At 50.2% G+C, this 22,384-nt stretch overlaps 1 protein-coding gene across 1 annotated transcript; it reads right to left on the bottom strand.

Annotated features, from left to right (window-relative positions):
* Positions 1–4,269: 4,269 nt before the first annotated feature.
* Positions 4,270–22,384, bottom strand: OAS2 (2'-5'-oligoadenylate synthetase 2). Its single transcript, XM_045887601.3, is given in 12 exon segments — positions 4,270–5,279; positions 5,281–5,364; positions 6,087–6,240; positions 7,144–7,382; positions 8,429–8,616; positions 9,791–10,073; positions 11,974–12,147; positions 15,661–15,802; positions 16,296–16,531; positions 17,750–17,928; positions 20,284–20,554; positions 22,068–22,384. Coding segments are annotated over 12 exon segments (2,154 nt in total). The 5' UTR covers positions 22,245–22,384; the 3' UTR covers positions 4,270–5,252.

Genomic DNA, 22,384 nt, shown 5'->3' with positions numbered 1-22,384 from the left:
GGCTCTCAATTCTATTCTGTTGGCCTGTATGTCTATTCTTATGCAGATACCACACTGTTCTGATTACTGTAGCTTTGTGTCAAGTTTTGAAATCAGGAGATGTGAGTCCTCCAACTTTGTTCTTTTTTCTTCAAGATTGTTTTGGATATTCTGGGTCCCTTAAAATTCCCTGTGAAGTTTAGGATGAGCTTTTTTTCCCATTTCCCATTCTCATTTTCCCATTAAAAAAATACCATGAGGATTTTGATAGAGATAGCTTTAAATCTATGTATGGCCTTGGGTCGTATTATCATCTGAACAATATTAAGCCTCCCAATCCATGAACACGGTTCCATTAATATTTTAGGATCTCCTGCATTAACCTTTTAATAGGGAATTTCTTAAAAGTGAGAAAGGCAACCAAACTCAGAGACTTGAATCCCTGTTGGTCACATTTGAGGTCAAGGGGAAAGACCCCTTTCTTTTTCTTTTTCTTTTTTTTTTTTAAGATTTTATTTATTTATTTATTTGAGGGGAGGGGCAGAAGGCGACAGAGAGAGAACCTCAAGCAGACTCCAGACCAAGAGCCAAGACTGATGCAGGAATCCCACGACCCTGAAATCATGACCTGAGCCAAAATCAGGAGTCGGATACCCAAATGACTTTGAGCCACCCAGGCACCCTGTAAGACCCGTTTCTTGCTGGAATATCCAGCATAGAAGGACTTCAGAAATTCCTCAGCGGATTAATTCAGGAGCATCTGCCCAGTGTCCCTAGGCTTGTTTTATTTTTATTTTATTTTTTTTTAAAGATTTTATTTATCTATTTGACAGAGAGAGACATAGCGAGAGAGGGAACACAAGCAGGGGGAGTGGGAGAGGGAGAAGCAGGCCTCTCCGCTAAGCAGGGAGCCTGTTGCAGGGCTCGATCCCAGGATGCTGGGCTCGATCCCAGGACCTGGGGATCATGACCTGAGCCACTCAGGCGCCCCTCTAGGCTTGTTTTAGAGCCATTGGTTTTCTTTACGACCTTCTCTGTTCCTAATGAGTAGTTAATGCCCAGTATGTGGAAATAACAGATTGCTTAAATATGCCTTACTGTCTGGATCATGGTTCCAAATGAACCTCCCTCTCCCCCTAACACGTTCCAGGGGCTTTAAGCATACCTAATTGCCTCTTCGGACTTTCTCGCTTCCCCAGCTCCCGCGTATGTAATTCTCGTGGTGACCACAAGATGGCAGCAAAGAGCAAAGGCTGCGGGAGTGGAGGGGAAGGAGAAAGAGAGGTGAGGGTGTGAGCCCGACAGACTCAGCTCCGCGAGGATGGCACCCCTCCAATCGCACACCCGGCAGGCCTGCGATACGGACCGGGAGTGTGAAGTGCCCGGTGCAAGGGGGCTGACACGCTGCAAGTGAGATCACGCAGACAACTGGTAGAAAACCAATGTCTTCCTTTTACACTGGGAATGGCGGGAGCGAGGAGAAACCAGGGACAGCAAGCCACTCTCCCTCCTCCTCCCTCTCTCTCCCCTCCCTGGTGTGGGAGCCCCCCACAGCTGGCGTGGAGGGCAGAGGAGGAAACGGGAGGTGACCCTCTCCCGCGTGACTTGCGGCATCTAGAGGCCGCCCGCGTTCCCTGCCTCGGGACCCTCTGCGCCTCCAAGCCAGCAACAGCCACTCACGTCCTCCTGCGTCTTCTTCAGCTGAATCTAACTTTGGGTGGAAAGGCTGTGGGCTTTTAAGGGCTCATGTGATTCGATTGGACCCACGTGAATACCCAGATTACTCTCCCCCTCTCAAGACCCTTTACTTATTCCCTTCTGCAGAGTCACTTTTGTCAGATCAGGTAACACATCAACAGGCTCCAGGGATCAGGTGTGGACATCTCTGAGGGGCTATTATTCTGTCCGCCACACCCCTTCCGGCTTCCCCAGGCCTCCTGTGGGTTTAGTGGCATTTCCTCTCCCGATGTCCGAGCTCACAGTGGCCCCTCGCTGGCTCCCTCATTTTCCCACGATACCCCCATCACTGTGGCCAAGCCTTGGGGGAGGATCCCTTTTCCTGCCCCCATAGCCCTCACTCCATACACACACTTACGGCAACTGAGCCTTTCCCCTTCTCCTGGTGATGACTTCCTGCTCCTTCAACTGGAGCCTTGTCCTAAGAACACGAGAGCTTCTCCCTTGCAATTCCCAGCCTGGTCCCCCAATGAAGGGAAAGAGCAGAGAAAGGCCTTGGATTCTGCGCATCTCTGAGGAACTCCATCAGAGGTGTGTGTGCCTGGCACGTGGGTGCTCAGATGGAACCCTCTTGGTTGGGTTGGGTTACTGAGTCCTCACATTCTGCTCCCTGTGCTTCCCTCCAGGTCTCTACCCTATTCTGGGCAGCCCCAGGCTAGCTCTCCCAGGTCTACACCCCACTCTGGGCAGCCCCAGGAAAGACAGAGAGTGAGTTTTCTCCATCTTTTCCTTGTGTGAGATTCGTCTCAGGCACTGATGTCAAGAAACAGAACCAGAGTGGTACCATTTTTACCTGCTCTGACTTGACCAAACTTAGCTGGAGAAGCCTCAGTTCAGAGCAGCTGAACCCCTCCAGCGGACAGGCTCCAGATAATCCTTTTATCCGCAAATTCTCCCCATTGGTGGCCTCATTTATGGTCTGCCGCTCAAACTCTTCCCAAACTCTTCCTGGGCCACTGGCCACTTGCCATGTGCAGCCCTGCTTCTAATCATTGCTTACTTCCTTTGGGGTAGGTGGGGGCCTTGTTGCCAGGGTAACTGAGAGTGGACGATGGGCCTGGGATCTTGACCTTTAGCTCTGCCTAACAGGACTGTTGATACATTCTTGGCCCATTTCCCTTTCACACACATTTCCTCTCCTTGCTGTTCACTCTGATGTTCTCCCCTGTGAAATGTGTCTGGCCTCCACATTTTCTCTGGGATTTGCTAACTCAGTTCCTTTTATTCTTATGGTCTTTTTTTTTTTTGACTTGGCAAAGACACCTAAGGGATGGTGCTCCATACTGCCTCCCACAAGCAGGCACACCATGTCCTCCTCCTAATGCTCTGATCAGACCGCGGGTTTGGGAGGCGATGGTCTGCCCCCTTCTGTCACACAGCTCCCCCTCCCCGCCTCTCGTACTGGTCCCATCCATCCGTAGTCTCTGCCTCATTCATTTCAGCCAAGGTTGCAAAATGGCGACGTTTCTAATTTTCACCCTTTCAACAAATATTAAGTAGAATTCTTTTGTAAAAAAGATGTTTTTTCCTTATTAGTTATAGCTGTATGTTTATCCTGAAATAGTTTGTACAAGAAAGGCTGGGCTTAGTTATATCCTATTCATTGCCGGGGCTTGGCAATTTTCTGAAAAAAGCATTGGTGTTCTCGTTCCTTCCAATGATGACCAGTGAGTGGCATGTTCCTTGATCACTGCGGATGCTCTCTTATCTTTGCTCTTAATGAACTTAAATGTCTGCCAAATGCTGAGAAGACATTGGCAGGAAAGAACCAGGATGGTTCCTTCCTTCCTTCGGGACAATCTGAGTCGCTTACTGTATTTATTGTTGCAGGTCTTAATCTACTACATCCGTACCACTGACCATGTGGCTGTACACGGTTGTTCATTTTTATTTAAGGGGTTCAGGTGACGTACCTCTAGGTCTGTCATTAACCCTGTGAGGATGGAGCAGTGTCTTATGGTCTTACGGTCTCCTGTCCATGTCTCTAGTGTGAGTTGGGGCATCTAGAAGGGTCTGGGATCCAGTTGTAGACTGAGTCCATATGAATGCAGAGTGGTCATTCTTTCTTCAAGGGCTCTTTCTTTTGCCCTTGTTCTGGACAAGAGCGGTGGTGCATTCCAGCAACACCAGCTCACTGGCATGACACCAGCTGGGAGTCCAACGGGTCAATCCCACTCTGACGTTACCTGGAGCCCATGCAGGCCTCACAGTCAAATGGCAAGGTCCCAGCAAGGCTGCCTCCCCCTCAGATGCTAGCTAGCTGCGAGTGGGGTCCTCAGACTGCTTGGACCCCCGCCCCGACTTGGCTACAAATTCAGGGGTTTCCATGGCCCCACTTTACTTTCAATAACCTGCTGGAATGACTCTCAGAACAATGCCATACTTACAATCACCATCTTATTATAAAGGATGTAAATGAACAGGCAGACGAAGAGATACACAGGAGGGGTGGGCTGGAAGAGTCTGGAGTGTAGAAGCCCCTTCCCTATGGAGTTTGGATGCGACATCTTCACAACACACTGCTCTCTTCACCAACCAGGAAACTTTCCAAGCCTTGCTGTCCAGAGTCTTTATTGGGGTTTCATTACAAAGGCACGATTAATTAAATCACTGGCCATGGGCTTGAACTCAATCTGCAGCCTCCTCTGCTCTTGGGAGGTTGGGGGGATGGGGCTGAAAGTTTCAACCCTCTCATCACATGCCTGGCATCGACAGCACGGCCAATCCCTCCTTTGAAACTCTTACCAAAGGGCGCAAACCTCATCAGCATAAACTCAGGGATGGTTGGAAGAGGCTCCTTGGGAATGCAAAAGACTCTCCTATCAGGGAAATTCCAAGGGCTTCTGAAGCTCTGCGCCAGGAGCTGGGGACAAAGACTAGATATACTCTTTGTTCTATGACAGCGGGTGTCGGGGTATATGCAGTGGTAACAAAGTATCTTTCAAGTATCTCTGAAGCTAAAGCCACAGCGTAAAGCCTTGAGATTTGGCAAGAAGACACTCATCATGGGGGGAGGGGGGGGAAGGTAGGCTCAGGAGGAAAAGACAGTAGGCTATTATGTATGTGAGGCAGCAATTATAATGCAAGCCTTTGGAGAGTTTAAAAGGCTAAGAAGACACAGGGGAGATCTTCAACTCAGCAGGTGCAGACTGGGTTTTGTGTGCAGAGGAAAAGAGACAGGAGCCAGGCGGAGGAGTGTGAGAGCCAGATCATGGAATTATAGGAACCCAGGGGCAGGTAGAGGGCTTCCCTTTGGGACTACGGAGAGATCTCTCTGCTAAGGCTTGAAGGAAAAGGAAGGAGCTAATGGGAAAACACACAATGGTTGACAGAACGATGGCGCCGGTGAAGCTGGATGAAAGCGGATGAGTCTGGTAAGGCGGGTCACTTGCCGAGCGAGAGTTCAGCAGGCTGATGCTATGGACTTGGCGTTCTTGATTTCAAAAGGAGTCAAGGAAGCGAGAGGAGGAGTAGAGGAGAGCAGATCTGGTGGTGACAGCGAACTGAATCTTTAAAAAGCAGCTGCCAGATGACTTCTAGAAGTCTCTTCTAGCGTTACCGTTCCAGGGTCCTACGACTTCTGAATGAGAACATCTCATTGACAATAGGATGCATCCCCATACCACAACTGCCCGGTGTCTGCACTGTCTGGAGAGAAAGAAATAGATGTGCCAGAATAAGACGTATCCTAAGCAGTTAAAACCATTGGTTAAAAGAGTCAGAGAAAAAGAAGAAGGAAGGGTGTCTGAGAGGGTTTGTATTACCAGGGACAACTTTTGGGCACTGGTTACAGTGCAGATCTGGGGAACTAAAGCAAACTAGGGTTGGGCGGTTCTTCTGAAGCTGGGTTCTCACCTGGGGGCGATTTTGCTCCCGACAGGACATGAGGACATGTTTCGAGACATTTTTAATGTTCCCAACTGGGACAACTAAAGAAGGTGCAGCCAGAAAGGGCTGGTGATGCCTCAGGGGACATTTGGTAATGTCTGCAGACATTTCTTGTGGCCACAGTGGTGGGACCAGGGATGCCGCTCAGCACCCAACGCTGCCCGGGACAACCCCCAACCCAAAAACGAGACAACCTATATGCCAACAGTTCCCCCAGTGGAGAAAACCCGCTCATAGAGCTGTTGCGTGAGTCCTGGGTCACCTGCCTTAGGATTGCTTGTAATGGGAAGGCAAAAACAAAAAAACAAAACAAAACAAGAAAACCCACGCCTGTTTTGTTTTGTTTTGTTCTCAGCTCCTGAGTTGGGCTATCTGTTATTTGTGGTGGAATGAATTCCAAGTTGCTACAGCGGGAGAGGCTCTTTGATGTAAGCATGTCACAGGGGCATCTCCAGAGGACACTTCCTTTAGATTATTCTTACTGGCACTTTCCACGATCGTACAGGATATCCAGTCCCATCTTTGAAGCAGAAAGAGGACAACCATTCAGTAGCTTCTTTTGCTAGGAGATGCCAACACCATTTGTCCCCTCCACCCACGTCACCAGTGGGGTCAGCTGGGTCCAAGATCACGGGCCTAAAGGAGAGTCAGAAGCATTACATGCTTTTTAAAACCAGTGGCCTCAGAATCAGGGGCCCCATTCCACTCTTAGCGCCAAAACATGTCCTGTGTTTTAGGTGCCGGTAATTCAAACGTACTGATAGAGCGCAAAGTGATTTCCTAGAATTCAATTACATTTGCCAATAATATTTTGAAAGCTGCTCATTATTATACACAGGACGGCATAAGATAAACATCTCCCTCCTGTTAGGTCGACTGAAATATGCTGCATAATTTAATCAGCTGTAATGTCACATCGGCCACGCCCATGGTAGCCAGCCAACCCATGGTATCTTGTTCTCTCTTTCTTCTCTATTCTTTCTCAAAGCTTTTTCCTTTCCTCTCTTTCCCTTTCTTTTGTTTCCCTTGTTCTTCTGTTCTGCCGGGAGCACTGAATGGACATGCTAAGATTCCCTGCTATTCGTGAAGGATAGCGGTTTTGCGGGATGTGGGTCTGAAAGGGTGGATAAAATCTGATCTAATAAATCTAATTCTCCTGTAGGACGAATCAGCCATGAAGGAATGATGGTGTTATTTCTCACGGACACACTTCCGACTTCCATACCTCTAAGACCTGATAACGAATTCACACTTTTCCTTCCAACCTACGAAGATGGAAGCAACCCAGGGACCTGTATCTTGGTCCTTCTTTCTCTATTCCTCCTGGATGACATTCTCTCCTGCCCCCCCCCCCCCCGGATTTCCTCCCCGGAGACTATGGGAGGTTCTGCTGGTTGGCACCTTTCCACCCCCACCCACCGCCATCCTCAGTTTCTCGTGGGGAATAATGAACCACGACCCCAGGGAGGAGAATCCAGGTCGCTGGAATAGCATTGGAGGGAATCAGGTTAAGAAAAGGGGTGGCAGGATTTCGGGCACCTGGTTCTCTGGATCTGGGTCAGTAGGAAGTTCCTCACAGTCTCATCCTCAAAGTTGTAATTGACCGTCCAGAAGACACAAAGCTGCTGATATTTTGTGATCAACTCCAGGACCGTATGGAAACCTTCCGCGGTGTCGAAATTCTCTGCTCCACTCCCCTGCTCCCAGGAATAGATGGTGAGCAGCTCCAAGGCGTACTTTGGGGGCAGAGACCCCTTTCGTTTCAGTTTCCTTTCACACTGAGGGAAGCGGGGAACGTCAGATAGTACTGGTGAAGGCAGGGAGGTGCAGTGAGCTCAAAGAGTACAGCAGAGACCACACATTAATGGCCGCTGGGGCCACAGCGGGGCAACTGAGGCACGAGACACGGTGCTGATGGGACTGGGCTGCTGGAGGTCTGAGCAGGTGCTTCCTTAGCAGCGTGCAGATTTCTGGGTTGGGCTACGGCCATATAGGACTCCCTAGAGTTATACTACAGCGACCGCTTACAAAACACCCACTGTGTGCTGACCGTGGGGCCAGACATTTTACGGGTCATTCCTAATCCTCCAACAACCCCACCAAGCAGGCATAGATCGGCGTTTCTGATGAGGACATGAGGCTTGAGGAGGGGAAGTGACTCGCTCAAGGTCACACGGTAGCCCTGAGCCCTCTGAGCACCCTGGGGCTGGGGGTATGGCCAATTCTCTGAGTTTCTGGGTTGGAAACCACAGAGCTCAGGGAGCTGTGCACAGGAAGGAGACATCCCAGGAAAGAGCTGATGCTGTGCTGGATTTCTGCTGCGCGGAGATACTCAGAAGGTCCCCTGAGTGCGAGACAGTGACGGAAGCAAAGGGAGGCTAAGCGTTACAGAAAATGCAGCCCCTGGTCCCGCCTGTAGCTGCAACCTGTCTTCCAAGGATGGCATCTGTGTGTGCTAAGCATGGGCACTGAGCTGGGGTGGGGGGTAAGCCGTGCTGGTGACCTGTAGGCATGTACATTCCCAGTTTCACCTGCCCTTGGTAGGCAGAATAACTTGGATTCCTGCTGAATTCTCTGGGGGTCAGAGCAAAGGCAAAATAAGCAGCTTTGATGGGAGGGGGTGCTCTACAGCTCACCCCAACTTCACGGGTTTGGTGACGGGGACTCCACAGAGATATGCCAGATTAGTGGACAGAGTCCCGAAAGTGGCTCGGGCCCCAGCACGGCAGAGTGTGGGCACACGGAACACTCGATGGGAACCGGTTCCATGGTCCCAGAGCACGATAAAAACAATTCCAGACAGCTGGAATGAGCACTGTCATACCTGTTTGTACCAGTGTTTCACCAGACGAATTAAATCCTTCAGTTTGGTGGGCCGGGAGACAACGAAGTTACACTGCAGTTCTGTGAAACAGGTGGAAAATTCTCCCCCCTCGGCGTCTGAGGACTTGTACAGATTGATGAGCTCAGTGTAGACCTTGGGGCTGGGTGGGGAGCCAGGATTCAGTTGACCTAGCATGGGGGAGATATTTAGTTTATGCTTTACTATGCATCAAAGTAACCGTTTTCCAACATTTTTGACCAATATAATTTAATTCTGGGAAATGACTTGGAATTCTATTGGTATATTTGAATGATCGATGTCTAAGATACGGGGAGTAATGAGATATTTAAAAATACTATATGGGCTATATGAGTAAGCATGCTCTTATTAAAGTATTATCTAGATTTGCACAGTCCAATACGGTAGCCACCAAACAACGTGGTTATCTGCGTTCAAATTAACTAAAGGGAAATAAAATTAAAAATTTAGTTCCTCAGTCCCACTAGCCACATTTCAAGCTCTCATTAGATATAGAACGTTCCTATTATCACAGAAAGACCTTTTAGATAGCACTGATCGAGAGTTTGCTAACTACGGATGGTAGGCCAAATCTGGCCCACTTCTTGTTTTTGTAAATAAAGTTTTATTGGAACACTGCCATGCTCCTTTGTTAATGTATTGTCTATGGCTGCTTTCAGGTTACAATGGCAGAGTCGAGTAGTTGTGACAGAAACTGTATGGTCCTCAAACCTGAAAATACTTGCTACCTTGTCTTTAAAAAAAAAAAAATTAGCTGACCTCCAATTTATACTGTTATTTCGTCTCTAGAGACACTAAGAACCATTCAGAGGGAAGGTATCAGAGTCTTCTTGATTCTGATTTGAAAAATGCCTGAAATAGTCTTGGTTTCTTTTAATATAACATTATGTATCTGTCATTCATGAACCGAATTTCCAAAGCAGATTGCAGACACCCAGATTTCCTGTCTTTGCCTCAGAATTCTTCCCAGTCTGTTCTTTCATTTCCTTCACTAACACTTGTGGCATTTTATCTATAAATGTGTACAGAACTCCTGTGGACCCCATTCTTTGATAGGTATTGTGAGTGATACTGCAGGAATATAAGAAGATAAGGAATATGGTCCTGGCCATCCTCGGGATCCTTAAGTGAGAAAGGAGAATGAACATGTCCACAGGTGTAAGGCATTGCTGCCATTACTCATGCCACCTGCTGGGGTCACTAGACCATAAGCCATTACTAGGTCACATGGCTTTCCCTCCACCCACCTTGCCCCATCGCCCCATCGCCCCAGAACCCGGCTTCCTCCTCTAGAAGTGAAGGTCTGGGGGGGGGGGGTCTCACCTAGCGCATTAAATGCAGGCAGCACATCAAAGTTCACACTTTCGTTGAGCACTCTGGATTTCAGAGAGAAGCTCAGCACCCTGGGAGCCTTCCATTTTGAAATCTCAAACTTCACTGCCAACTCTTTCTCCTGCTGACAGGCTTCTAGCTGTTTATGGATTTCCTTGATGATACAGCATCTCTCGGTTTTTTGGGAGGCGTAGCTTTTAAGCGAGTCTGGGAACACGATGAGGTCAGCATCGGACCCAGTCTTCAGAGCTGTGCCTTTGCCCGTCGACCCTCCCTAGTGAAGAGAGCAAGCGGAGATACAGCATTTTCTAGATCCCGAGCCCCGAGCCCCCACGGGCTGGCACCAGTGGGCTCATTAATGAGGTTGCCAAGGTTAGGGTTCCAGGTTAGGGTCCAGTTAGGGCTGAGTCCAAAGCAGAGCGTTCAATTTTTCAAACAAATAGTTTGGTTTGAAAGGTTTTCTCATGCCCTTTGATGTGCTTATTAACACACAAACAACTGATGGCTCGTTACCAGTTACCCACTTCTCACGTCAACTTCCTCAAGATTTCTCCCAAAGAGCATTTAGCTTTGTGTGAATTCCTGTGATCTGAGAGAAATCAAACTGGATGGAATCATTGCGTTGAAAGATCCTCATCTGTCCCCTGAGTCATCTGTTTCCTCTTACAAGCTGGGGATCGTGGGATGAATATTCATGATTTAGATACAGGGCTCTGCAAACTTTCTGTAGGGGGTCAGGTAGTAAGTGTAGGCTATGTATGTCCCTGCCACACAGGCTTCTCCACTTCTCCCCCCACTGCCTCTCTCTTCCTCCCTTCCTCCTCCTCTTCCTTCTTCCCTTTCTGCTCTAACAACTCTATTAGGCACGGCTCCTTAGCGGACAGGCTGCTTCGAGGGCAGGTGGGGGAGAAGCCAGCTTCCCCACAGAGAACGGTCCCAGGGCACCGTGCTGGGGGCTTTGCTCTGGGCACCAACCCTCATACTTGCTGCCCCGGGTGCCCCCAAAAAGCTCACTCGATTTTTATGGAGAACACGTTTGTTTAACCCATGGGTAGTAAATGCCTGGCAGCGGGTTAGGGGCAAGGGGAAGGTGTTCTGTCCCCTGTAAACAGGTGCTCAAATCTGCTTCGTTCACGCGGCTGGTCTGTGAGTGTTGGCCTTCACAGGCCGCTCCATGCCCCCTCCTCACATTCAGGGGACGCCTCCCCTGTCACCCAGCAGACAACCCTTTCCAACTTCAGGAAGACAGAAAGCAATGTCCTATGCGCTGGCGGTTCTCTTCCTATTTTCTTCTGTGAGATGCCACCATACCTTTTCTTATTTTTTTACTGTCGGGTTAATGGGGGGTCTCAGGAAGGAAGGGAGAAAAACAAGCTTTGACAATCCTAACATTGACCATGAACTCAGCCTGTGACCATGAACTCACTCCGATGACCCTCAGTGAGACATTTTACTCTCCTGGTACTGCTCCCCAGGTCTGTGACAGGGCAGCAGGCACCCAGGTCTGCTGGCGCCGTATGGGCCTTTCCCTGCTCCCTCCTCCGGACCACGGGCACCTGGTTATCTGGGCGCTGACCAACAGACGGAGGGAAGGGGGTTAGCCCATGGCCTTGAGCCATGGACAAGAATGACCCAATCTGCCGACTCTCTAGCTCAGTTGATGGGACTTATCGGGCTGTGGTCATTAAAACAAGAAAGAGGTCACTTTTTGGTTCAGTACACACTGAGCTTGGAAGCTGCAGTGGTTTGAGTGGTAGTCCCCCCAATAGATATGTCCGCTGGGAACGTGAAAACGTGACCTGACTTGGAAAAAGGGTCTTTGTGTAGATGTCATTGAGTGAGGGGTCTGTGGACCCTAAATCCAATGGCAGGTGTCCTTAGGAGACAAGAGAAAGAAGGAGACCTGCAGAGGAGAGGTGATGGGGAGACACAGGCAGAGATAGGGGGGTGCAGTTCCCAGGTCAAGGCCGCTAAGGGCCACGGCAGCCCCCGGAAGCTCATACAGAGCCAAAGCTATGCTGTTAAGGACGGAAGCAGTGTGCGGGCAACCCCGATGAGAGCCGGGGTCCTGGGTGCCCATCTCCCCCCACTTCCCTCCCACCCCCCTTGCCCTCCGTCCACTGGCGGGCACTGCAGGGCTCTGGGAACTGCGGAGGAGAAAGGCCAGCGCTCACCTTCACAGTCTTTTGAACCTTTGTCGCTGAATGGAGAAAGCAATTTTTTTGAAGGAATTTACAGATGATGTCAACAGCTACCGCGATCTGGTCTAGGAAATGTTTGTTGGGCTGGAGAAAGTCCTTGATAAACTTGTCTAGAAGATGGCCCGGGGTGGTGAACAGCGGTGCTGGCTGGGAAGGTAGACGAGCACTCAGCACTTGCATCGACACGCCGCGAGAACATTCGGGAGAGTTCAGGGTGCTGCCCAAGACCCCCGCCCCGCTCCCCCCCACCGCCCCGCTCCCCTGCCCCAGAAACAAAAACTGTGAGTTGTTCCTTCCTACCCCCGGAGAGGTCTGACCCTTTCCGGGACTCGAAGCTGTTCTGGGCGTGGCATTGCCTTCTGTGGCTGGGAACCCTAAAACCTTTGTGCCCGCCCCCAGTCTCCCATTGCCTGCAGGGACTGCGGATATCTGGAGAAATGATCACCCGCGAGCCTTTTCAGGCTTGATCAGCTTCTGTTGCACACATGTGCCCATGGGGATTGGCTTCCCAGGGCTGCCCTAGCAACGTACCCCTGGGGGGCTTCCAGCGGACAGAAATGTATTCTCTCACTGTTCCAGAGACTAAAATCTGTGCTCAGTGTGTCAGCAGAGCTGGGCGCCCTCTGAAGGCTCTATGGCAGGAGCCTTTCTTGCCCCTTCCAGCTTCTGGAGGCTCCAGCAACTCCTAGCCTTCACTGACTTGGGGACATACCACTCTGGCCATTGATGTGCCTGGGTCTCTGTGTGCCTTCTTATAAGGACACCAGTCACTGGAGTCAGAGGCCATGCTAATCCTGAATGACCTCATCCAACTAATGATGCCTGCAAAGACCCTACTTCTAAAGAAGTTCCCATTCTGAGGATCCAGGTGGATGTGAGTTTTGGGGGACACTAGTCAACCCTCTATACTGTTCTCAGGGTGCTGAGGAGAGAGCCAGCCTGGGATCGGAGGGGCTGTGGGTTCAGTCCGAAGGGACACTTCTCTGCTCCAAAAGGGGTTGTGGAGGGTGGGACGTGCTACTTCCTTGCATCTGTGGTCACTTCCGGAAAGAAATCATATTCTGATCTCTAAATGGGGTCTGCACAGAAGTGTAATTCTTTCCTCTTCAGTCAAAAAGCTCAGGCTGTGGGGTCTACTCCATGTCTCATGGGTCATGACGTCCCACGGGAGGCCCCTCCGCTCCCTGCCCCACCTGCTCAGTCAGTCTACCCTAGAAGTCCCAGTCGGCGGAGGTGGAGGGGAGGTGACGCCCCCATCTCCCCACATGTCCGCCTCTTAATCTCCGGAACCTGTGCATATGTTTCCTTATATGGAACGTGGAACTTTCCAGATGTGGTTAAGCTAAGGATCTTGAGATGGAGGAATTATCCTGGATTATCCGGGTGTACCCAATGTCATCACAAGGGTCCTTATAAGAGGGAGGCAGGAGCATCAGTTATATAGAGAGATTGAAGGCTAGAAGCTTAATTAAATTAAATTTGTGTTCTTTTCAGCCTTGAAATTTGTGGTTTTCTTTCCTCCTCCTTCCTTTCCTTTCTTTCTTTCCCCTTCCTTCCTTCCTCTCTTCCTTCCTTCCTCCCTCCTTTCCTTCCCTCCTTCCAGCGGTAAGAGGAAGCAAACACACTGCTCCGTATAGGTACCAACCCTTTGCTGGAGAGCTCTCCTTGGGGACGGGGGTGGGCTGGTCGGCTTAAAAGTTGAAGGTCAACCTTGGTTGCCTCCAGATGTTCACAGTGGACCTCACCGGGTGCTGGAAGGCAAATTCATTGCCAGTACTGCCCTTCCCACGGGGCTGAGTATCGTGGGGGGCCCGTGGGCGTGTGTATGCATGCGTGGGCCTGTGTGCACGTGCCCTCCAGTGCCCAGACGCCCTGATGCAGCAGGTCACGGGCCTGAGTCGCCTCCAACAGCTCTCATGAGAGGGAAGGCCTCCTAGTTCTGGAAACAGAGGTTGATTGGGTAGAAAAGGGAGCAAAAGCAGGGATCAAAAGATGGCTTAGGGGCAGCATGAGAACTAAACGCAGCATGGCTACTGGGCTGGGAAAAACTGGCTATCAGAAACATTCTTTGGATAATTGGCAAGATCTGGAAATGGACTGTTGCTGGACGGTAATAACGTATTCATCTTAATCTCTGGAATTCGATCATTGCGTGTGGTTAGCTAAGAGAATGTCCTTATCTGGCAGCCAACTCCAATAGCTCAGTCTAAACAAAACTCACAACACTGAGGATGATGATGATGAGTATGTGTGCATACACACAGACCGGAACACAGCTAAAGAGGTCAAAGGTTACACATTTGGGTGTCTAGGTCGATGCAGCGGTTCACTGAACCATTTTTACAACTTTTCTCTACGTTTCAAAGTTTTCAGAATAAAGTTGGGGGGGCATATTTTTTAAAAGGCTGTTTTAGGAAGCCAGGAAAATTGAGGTCAGGGAGCAGAGACCAGAGTCCAGTGAAAGTCGGGACAAGGAGTGGGCGCACCGTGTTCCTTCTGGATCCAGGCAGGGAGCTCCCCGCCCACAGGGTCCTTCCCGTCCAGGGCCCCAGGCATTTGGGAAGCTCACTTATATCCCGTCTTTGCTCAGTTGACCCTCAACTTTCTGTGCCAAATGGAACGTAGATCCACCCTTAGCATACTTCGGATGTAAACTAGTCCCGTGTCTGTGCAATGTGGAATTTGGTTGACCTATATGGCCTCAAACGACACATTTGTCCCCCTGCCATCCCATGACCCCCAGAAAATGGAAAGGATTCAGTGGCCCAGACTGATAACGTTCTTGTTGAATCGTCCTTCTCCAATAAGCTCCGAGAGCGCAGGGGCATTCTGTGGGGGTAGGTTGGCTTCTCCTTTGGGGGCTGGGAGGGGAAGCCAGCGTATCTGCCCCACAGCCAGCCCCTTGATCTGCACTCCAGTTTGGGGACAGGGCAGCTGCCGTGCACTCGCCTGGGACTCTGCTCCGTGTGGTCCGTCCCCACCTCTCCACCTGCTGTCTCTCCTGCAGCAATTAACTGAAATCTCTAATCTGCAGGTGCCCTTCTCTCTTTGTTCAGTTTTGCTCTTTACCATCATTTTAACAGAAAAGGGTGGCCCCTAACGGTGTGTTATGGATTGAACCGTGTCCCCCTAAAGGATATGTTGAAGTCCCAACCTCTGGTACCTGTGAATGTGACCTTATTTGGACATGGGACCTTTGTATGAGGTAATCAAGTGAAGATGAGACCATTGGGGTAAGTGCTAATCCAACAGGCCTGGCATCCTTACAAGAAGAGGAGGGAGACACGGAGACAGACACGCAAGGAGGGGAGACATTGTGAAGACACACCACAGAAGGCCATGTGACAACAGAGGCAGAGGTGGGAGGGACGTGGGAGGCTCCACACGCCAAGGAGCACACCAGCAACCATCAGAAGCAAGGAAGGATCCTCCCCTGGAGCCTTCAGAGGGAGCCCATCCCAGCCCACACCTTGACCTTGGACTTCTAGCCTCCAGATCTGTGAGAGAATACTTTCTGTTGCTGTAAGCCCCCAGCGTATGACACTCTGTCGCCACAGCCCTAGAAACTCCACACATGGTGCTCTTGGCTGAGACCAGGTCTGGGTGTCAGGACGCCCTCCCTGCAGCGTGACATGAGCTGTATTTGCAAAGCTCTCTCACCAGAACGTTCCACGATGGTCCAGGTGACTCATTCTGGCTGAGAGAAGACAACCAGCTCTGAGCTTCTTGCTTTAGCAGTTGCCAACACGCCCTATCTTTGCTCACATTATTGGTTGGGTCAGCTGGATCCAAGATTACTGGCCTATGAATTCCATTAGATTAAAAGAAATCAGTTGGGCTGCATGTGGAGGAAGAAATCCACGTTGGGGAAGGAGGACTGCACAGGGCGTCTGGTAACCCGGACTCCAGCACCCACGCTTCCTCTCAGTTGCTCAGGCGCTTTGTCTGAGACGGCTAGACCCTCTGCTCCTGGCTTCTCTGTTTCACAAAGATGTTCCGTTAATAACATAAAAAAATAGCCCCTTCCTTCTATAAAGGGAAGCACCTCTCAAGTGTTTGTTTGGGCGACAAAATATGATGACGGTCTGGAATGTGAAAAGCATTGGTCAGGTTCCCCTATTTCAGGCAGACCCCGCTCTGCCTCCCTCCCCCCCCCCCCCCCCCCCCCCACCGAGGCTGGTGTTCTTTTGGTGTATCCTTGGCTGGGAGGGACAGGGCTGAGCCCTCGTGCTAAGGGGCACAGCCTGGCTTGCAGGTGAACAGGTAAAGAGAGAGGGTGGAGGGAAGCTTGGTACCTCGATGACCGGAGCTGGCTCAGCAGAATGTTCCGGACTGTCTCGTTCTCAAAGTTGTAGTTGACTACCCAATAGACACACAGCTGCTCCTGCTGTCTGATTAGCCCCAGGACAGTTCTGATGCCTTCTGCCATGTCAAAGTTTTCTGCTCTGCACCCTTGTTCCCAGGCATAGACTGTAAGCAGCTCCAGAGCATACACGGGCTGATGGGATAAATCTTTCAGCTTTTCCTGGCACTGTGGGAGAAGAAAGGGGTAGTGACTAATCTGGGGACCCAGCCCCCCTACCCCCATGCCAGGGAACTGAAATCAAGGAATCAGCAGTCTATAGGAAGTCACCACCCCCAACCAGTGACTAAAAGGAGGCCACGCCTAAAATCCGATGGATTTTAGTATCAAGCATTGGCAAGGATGGGGAGCACCTGAAACTGTCGTACGTCGCTGCGGGGAGTGTCATTAGGTACAACCGTTTGGGAAAACTACTGTTGGCAGTACTTCCTAAAGTTAAATATATATATATTATTACAGATATTTAATATATTATATATATTTATGTAATGATATATATTTTATATACTATATAATAATATAGTGTATCATCTGCATATGTATTTATTATGTGCACATATATACATATATAAATATGTCACGTATATATGTATTTATATATACACACATATTCAGATACCTTATAACCCAGCACTTCCACTCCTGTATATTTACCCAAGAGAAATGAGTGCTTAAACTCACAAAAAGACATGTAGGGGAATATCCATAGTACCCTAATTCGTACTAGCCCCGATTTGGACGTGACCCAAATGTCCATTAGCAGAATGGATAAAGGTGTGGCATACCAAGACAACAGAATCCTACAGAACAACGAAACACCACAACTCCATGCAACAACAGAGACAGATCTCTCAGACATCACGTTGAGCAAAAGAGGGCAGAAAGAGCACGTCCGGTATCATTCCATTGATTTCAAGCTCAAAAACGAGCAGAACTGATTGGTGGTGACAGACGATAGGACGGTGGTCGTTTGGGGGGAGTATTAACCGGGAAGGGGCTTAAGGCAGCTGCTGGGATGCAGGAAAGGTGCCCTATTTTGATCTGGATGTTGCCAAAAAGGTTATAAAAATGCACTGAGCTGGGGGCACCTGGGTGGCTCAGTCCTTTAAGCATCTGACTCTTGACTCTTGATTTCAGCTCAGGTAATGATCTTGGGGTCCTGAGATGGAGCTCTGTGCTCAGCGAGGAGTCTGCTTGAGAGTCTCTCTCTCCCTCTGCCTCCTCCCCCTTCACACTCTCCCTCTCTGTCTAAATAAATAAATAAATGAAACCCTTAAAAAAATTGCACTGAGCTCTATACTTAAGAGTGTCGTACTTTCCCGGCTGTGGATGATCTCGGTGAAGAGGAATTGGACGACAGCCCTAGACACATAATTGGAAAATTACCTGTTGGTACCAGTGCTTTACCAAGAGGATCAAATCCTTCAGTTTTCTGGGACGGTTGTGAAAAAACCTCTGCTGGAGTTCTGTGAAGCAGACGGAGAACTCGCCGGGGTGGGCTTTTGTCATGTCCAAGGCTCTTCTGAGCTCTCGGTAGGTCTGGGAGCTGGGCTTCTCGCTGAGGCCTGGTGCAAAAGAGAAATGGAGAACCTGTGGTGTTTGGGCGGCCTGCCCCCGGGGGAGCCAGCTGTGAAGGTCTGCTGGGGTTCAGCAGCGCACGTCGGTGGCTTCATCTGTAAGGGGACCGGTGTGTTCGCCTAAAAGGTGAGGGGCGGCGAGCCTCGCACAGTAATAAAATGACCACTGCGAAAACCACATGGTGCTGGCCTCAGGCAAGATCAGCAGGAACGGAAGGATGGAAAACACAATTACAAATGAGGAAGGGGGAGCTCCGAATTAGGAGGGAAAGGTGGCTCCTTGAACAAATGGGGTTGGCATGGCTGGCATATACCTGGAAGAAAATAGGGTCCATAGATCGCATACGGTATATTCTGCTACGGAGCCCAGCCGGTGAACCTTCTGTTTCGGAGAGTCAAGGATACAGGGACTCTGAGGAGGCAGGTAAGGTGAAGGCAGGGCACTGGAGGCTGGAGTTAAGAGGCCAGCGGGCAGGCATACTCCCCTCAGAACTGGACCCTGCGATGCCGGGTAGTGGTTCTCAAACTGGGTGCCAGTCGGAATCCTGCTGCCCAGCTAATCTGGAGCATGGGCCCAGGAAGCTCTCAAGTCCAGATGAGCTTTGCAGGAGGTCTGACACCCAAGTGGAGAGAGCTCGGGCCTCTCTTTTTTTACTGTTTCTCAGGGGATTCTGATCCCCACGGAAGTTTGAGAACCACTGGTGTGGGGCTAAAGAAGCATATGCTACGGAGGGGAGGAATGTCAATAGGATCACAGGATTTCCACAGGATTTCCACTCTTGCTAGCGGAGCTCTACTGTTTACAAGCACACTTTACAAACACACAAACAAGAGGAGCCAGTAGCCAGCTTGTTCCTTTCATTCACTCCGACAGATTATTTAAGAATTCCCCAGTAGGTTACTTTTCCCAGAAAGCAATCCTTATCCTGTCCTTCCCCAGAGGGATCTCGGTTGGGAACGTGCAGTTCTAGCGCCACCTGGTGGCAGCGCCTGGATACCACATGCGAGGAAGAGCGTGTTTGTCGTTTTCACACCATCCTTGCATGTTAGGGTGAACCCAGCAGAGGGCGCCCTGGCCCAGTCTCCAGCCACCATACTCCGAACAAGAGAGAACATAGGATTTCCTCAGAATTCTGAGTCACACGGGGTCTCTTCACCTTGACCCCAGCCCTTGTTTGAGGTAGTCCTTATCATCCTAAGGGCCCCGTAAACTAGCCATTTGGAGTCTGATCTTAGAGTTGGCAAAAGTGGGTAAGTGGTGGGACCAGGATAGGAACTGAGGGCTGCCTACCTTCCAAACCAGTGCACTTTTCTCTATCTTGGTTGCCTTCCTGTGAATGTGAGTCACAGAGGGGTGTGTGTGTGTGTGTGTGTGTGTGTGTGTGTGTGTGTGTCTTCATCTTAAAGGCATCCCAGCTTTGGGTTTAGAAGATCTGGGCTTTTATTCTAGTTCTATCAGTAACTGGCTGTGTGTCTCTGGGACATTCCTTTCCTTCAGTTTTCCTGTTTGCTTAATGAGGGGTTTAATTTCAGCTCTGACATTTAAGTTTGTGATTACATGCACCTGTGCTTGAGACTAAGCTGTCACTAGGCTGAGCTTTATCCTTCCTTCCTATCTACCATCCATCCATCCACCCATCCATCTTTCCTTCCTCCCTTCCATCCGTCCAATCTATCATATCCTTCCTTCCTTCCTTCCTTCCTTCCATCCAACCATTCATCCATCCAATCTATCACCCATCCATCCATCCGTCCATCTGTCCATTTGTCTGTCCATTCGTCCATCCAACCAACTATCCATTCCTCTAACCAGTTGCCTTAATGTTGACCTAGTCAGGAGGCAGACTCCAAATGCCTGCCCCAGCTGAACTTTTCCCAGATGTTTGCCCCATCCTCTTCTTCTAACCAACATTTATTCTAGTCTAAATCCCCAGGGGGTGGTGTGTGAACCAGCAACAGCAGCATGGCCCTGGTTGGACATACAGACTCCGTGGCCCTGCCCCAATCTCCTGAATCAGAACCTGCATTTTATCAAGGTTCCCTGGTGATTTGTGTGCATGTCATAGTTTGAGAAACTCTGCTCTAGATTCTGGAATCTAGGACATTTTCTCCAAAGTCAGTTAGGAGGTGGGGGAAATGTTCTAGAGAAGAGAGTAAGCCTCCGGCAGGAGGGACCTCCTCTCTTGAAGGTATGTGGTCCCTGGCTTTGGAACATACCAGTGGTGTCTATCCCATCCCCAGCCTCGAGGACCCCCATGGCTGTCTGCCACCCCTTTCTTCGGCTTTGCTCTCTCAGCACACCTCTCCAGACCAGTGCTCCTCACACACCCAGGAACAACTCACCCAGAGCGTTGTAGGCAGGCAGCACCTCAAAAGTGATGCTCTGCCATTTTGTGGACAGCTGGAGGGTGAGCCCACTGTGGAACCTCTGGACCTCCATTTTGGCCGGCAGCTTCATTGTGAGCTGACAGTCTTTCAGACACTGCCAGATCTTGTTGAGGATTTTATCTTGTTTTTTTTTCTGATCCTGGAACTGTTCAAGGTCACTGACAAAGATGACAATCGTCCCATCGGAGTTGCCCCTCAACATGGTTTTCCTGCCATAGGAGCCGCCCTGCCAGTGACAGAGACGTAGATGTGAGACTCTGGACCCATTGGGGTCCCCAGACGCCCCAGCAGGCCATAGTATTTCTCAAATCAAGCCAAAGCCTCAAATGTCGCCAGGCGTCCATTTGTCCACCCAAAGACCTGCATCAGGATGCCCATAGGAGCACCTCTCATATGAGCAATGGCCATCAGCAATAGGGTGGACAAATGTGGTGTCCTCGCACGCTGGAGAACTACCCAGCGTTGAAAGGGTAAACAGACGCCCGCACACAACAATATCCATTTCATAAACAGGATGGGGTCAAAGAAGCCACACAACAAAGCTACAGCGTGCATGATTTCATTTACATCTGGCCACCAACCTGTCTGGTTTTCCTGGGACATTCCCAGTTTTAGCACAGAAAACCCCTCAGTCCTGGGCAGACCAGCATGGGGTTGGTCACCCTACAATTATGCCAAGTTAAAAAAAAAACAACAAAACGGCAAAACGAATCTATGCTGTTGGAAGTCTGGAGAGTGGTTAGGGGAGGGTTGGGGGTAGGGACTAGATGGTGGGTCCCGGGGCTCTTGGGGCCGGGAAGGTTTCCTTTCTCCATCTGGGTGTAGGTGACACATGTGTGTTGTTTGTGAAAAATCTATCGGGATGTACACTTAGATCAGTGCCCTTTTCCTATGTTTTATTTTAATTAGGAAAAAGTGAACCATATCGAGAGGCGGGATGGCCTAGTGGTTCGGGGCGTGCGCTCCCAAGCAGAGCATCTGGGTTTAAAGTCCAGCTCTGCCTCCAGCTAAGTCACTTCCTTGTGCCTCATTTTCCTCATCTGGGCCAAGGCCAAGGGATACCAAGTATCCAGGTGTCTTTACTTCCAGGACTGCTGGGCATGCATGAGGCGGCCGCCAGGAGGCACGGTGCGTGCAGAGAAGGAGGGCTCCGGGGCTGGCGGACCTCTAACTCTCTCCCACCTGGCACCTTCCCAGCTCCTTTTCCTCCCCCCAGAGGCCCGGAATCTTCAGCCTCAGCCCTGGGATTTGTACCCCTAGCACCAAACACTTCTACCTGATGAGAGCCACCCCCTCCTGCCATTGAGAAACCACAGAGCGACCTTTGGGTAGTTTTACTGAATCACCCGGCCTCAGTTTACTCCTCTGTGACATGGGGAGGATAGAAACAATGACGGTGAGGAATCACAGCTCATTTATTGAGCACTAACTATGGCCCTATACCAAGAACATTATAGCCTCATTACAGTCTGGGATTATTCTTCCTCTCTCATCTTACAGATTCAGAGACTGAAGCACAGAGAGGTTAAGTAACCTGCCCCGGGGTGCACAGTAGTCAAGGTAGAGCTGCTCCTAAACCCATGCTCCATCACGTCCCTCGAGGGTGGCGAGGGCAAGAGGATGTCTTGTGCACCCAAAGCCTGTCACCTGGAAGGCACTCAGCACCACGTCACTCCTCCTTCCGGTGGCCATTGAACCTCCAGGCTCCCAGAAGCCCTGACCCCCAGCCGTCCACTCACTTTCACCACACTTATCATGTGGGGGATCTGCTCCGTTTCCTGCAGGACATTACAGATGGCGTTCACCGAGTCATCGATCTGCTTCTGACACTCTCCATAGGGCCTCAGGGAGTTCTCAATCAGTTCATCCAGCTTCTCGGGCTGCACGGAGTACAGATTCGACACCCAGATCCCCATTGCTCCTGGTGGCGGCGGTGACGGCTAACTGGACGGAAAGGAAAGGAGAAGGAGCCACTCCCTTACCCGGAGCCAGGAAACCAAAACTCACATTCAAGAACCAGGAAACTGCAAATCACCAGGCGAAAGCCTAGAAACTG

The sequence above is a fragment of the Mirounga angustirostris genome, unplaced genomic scaffold (genome assembly GCF_029215605.1).
Source record: "Mirounga angustirostris isolate CCGP_5_RB_7025 unplaced genomic scaffold, mMirAng1.0.hap1 SCAF_14, whole genome shotgun sequence".
NCBI classification, from domain to species: domain Eukaryota; kingdom Metazoa; phylum Chordata; class Mammalia; order Carnivora; family Phocidae; genus Mirounga; species Mirounga angustirostris.
The sequence above is the reverse complement of the archived record's forward strand: the minus strand, read 5'-3'. Positions and strand labels throughout refer to the sequence as shown.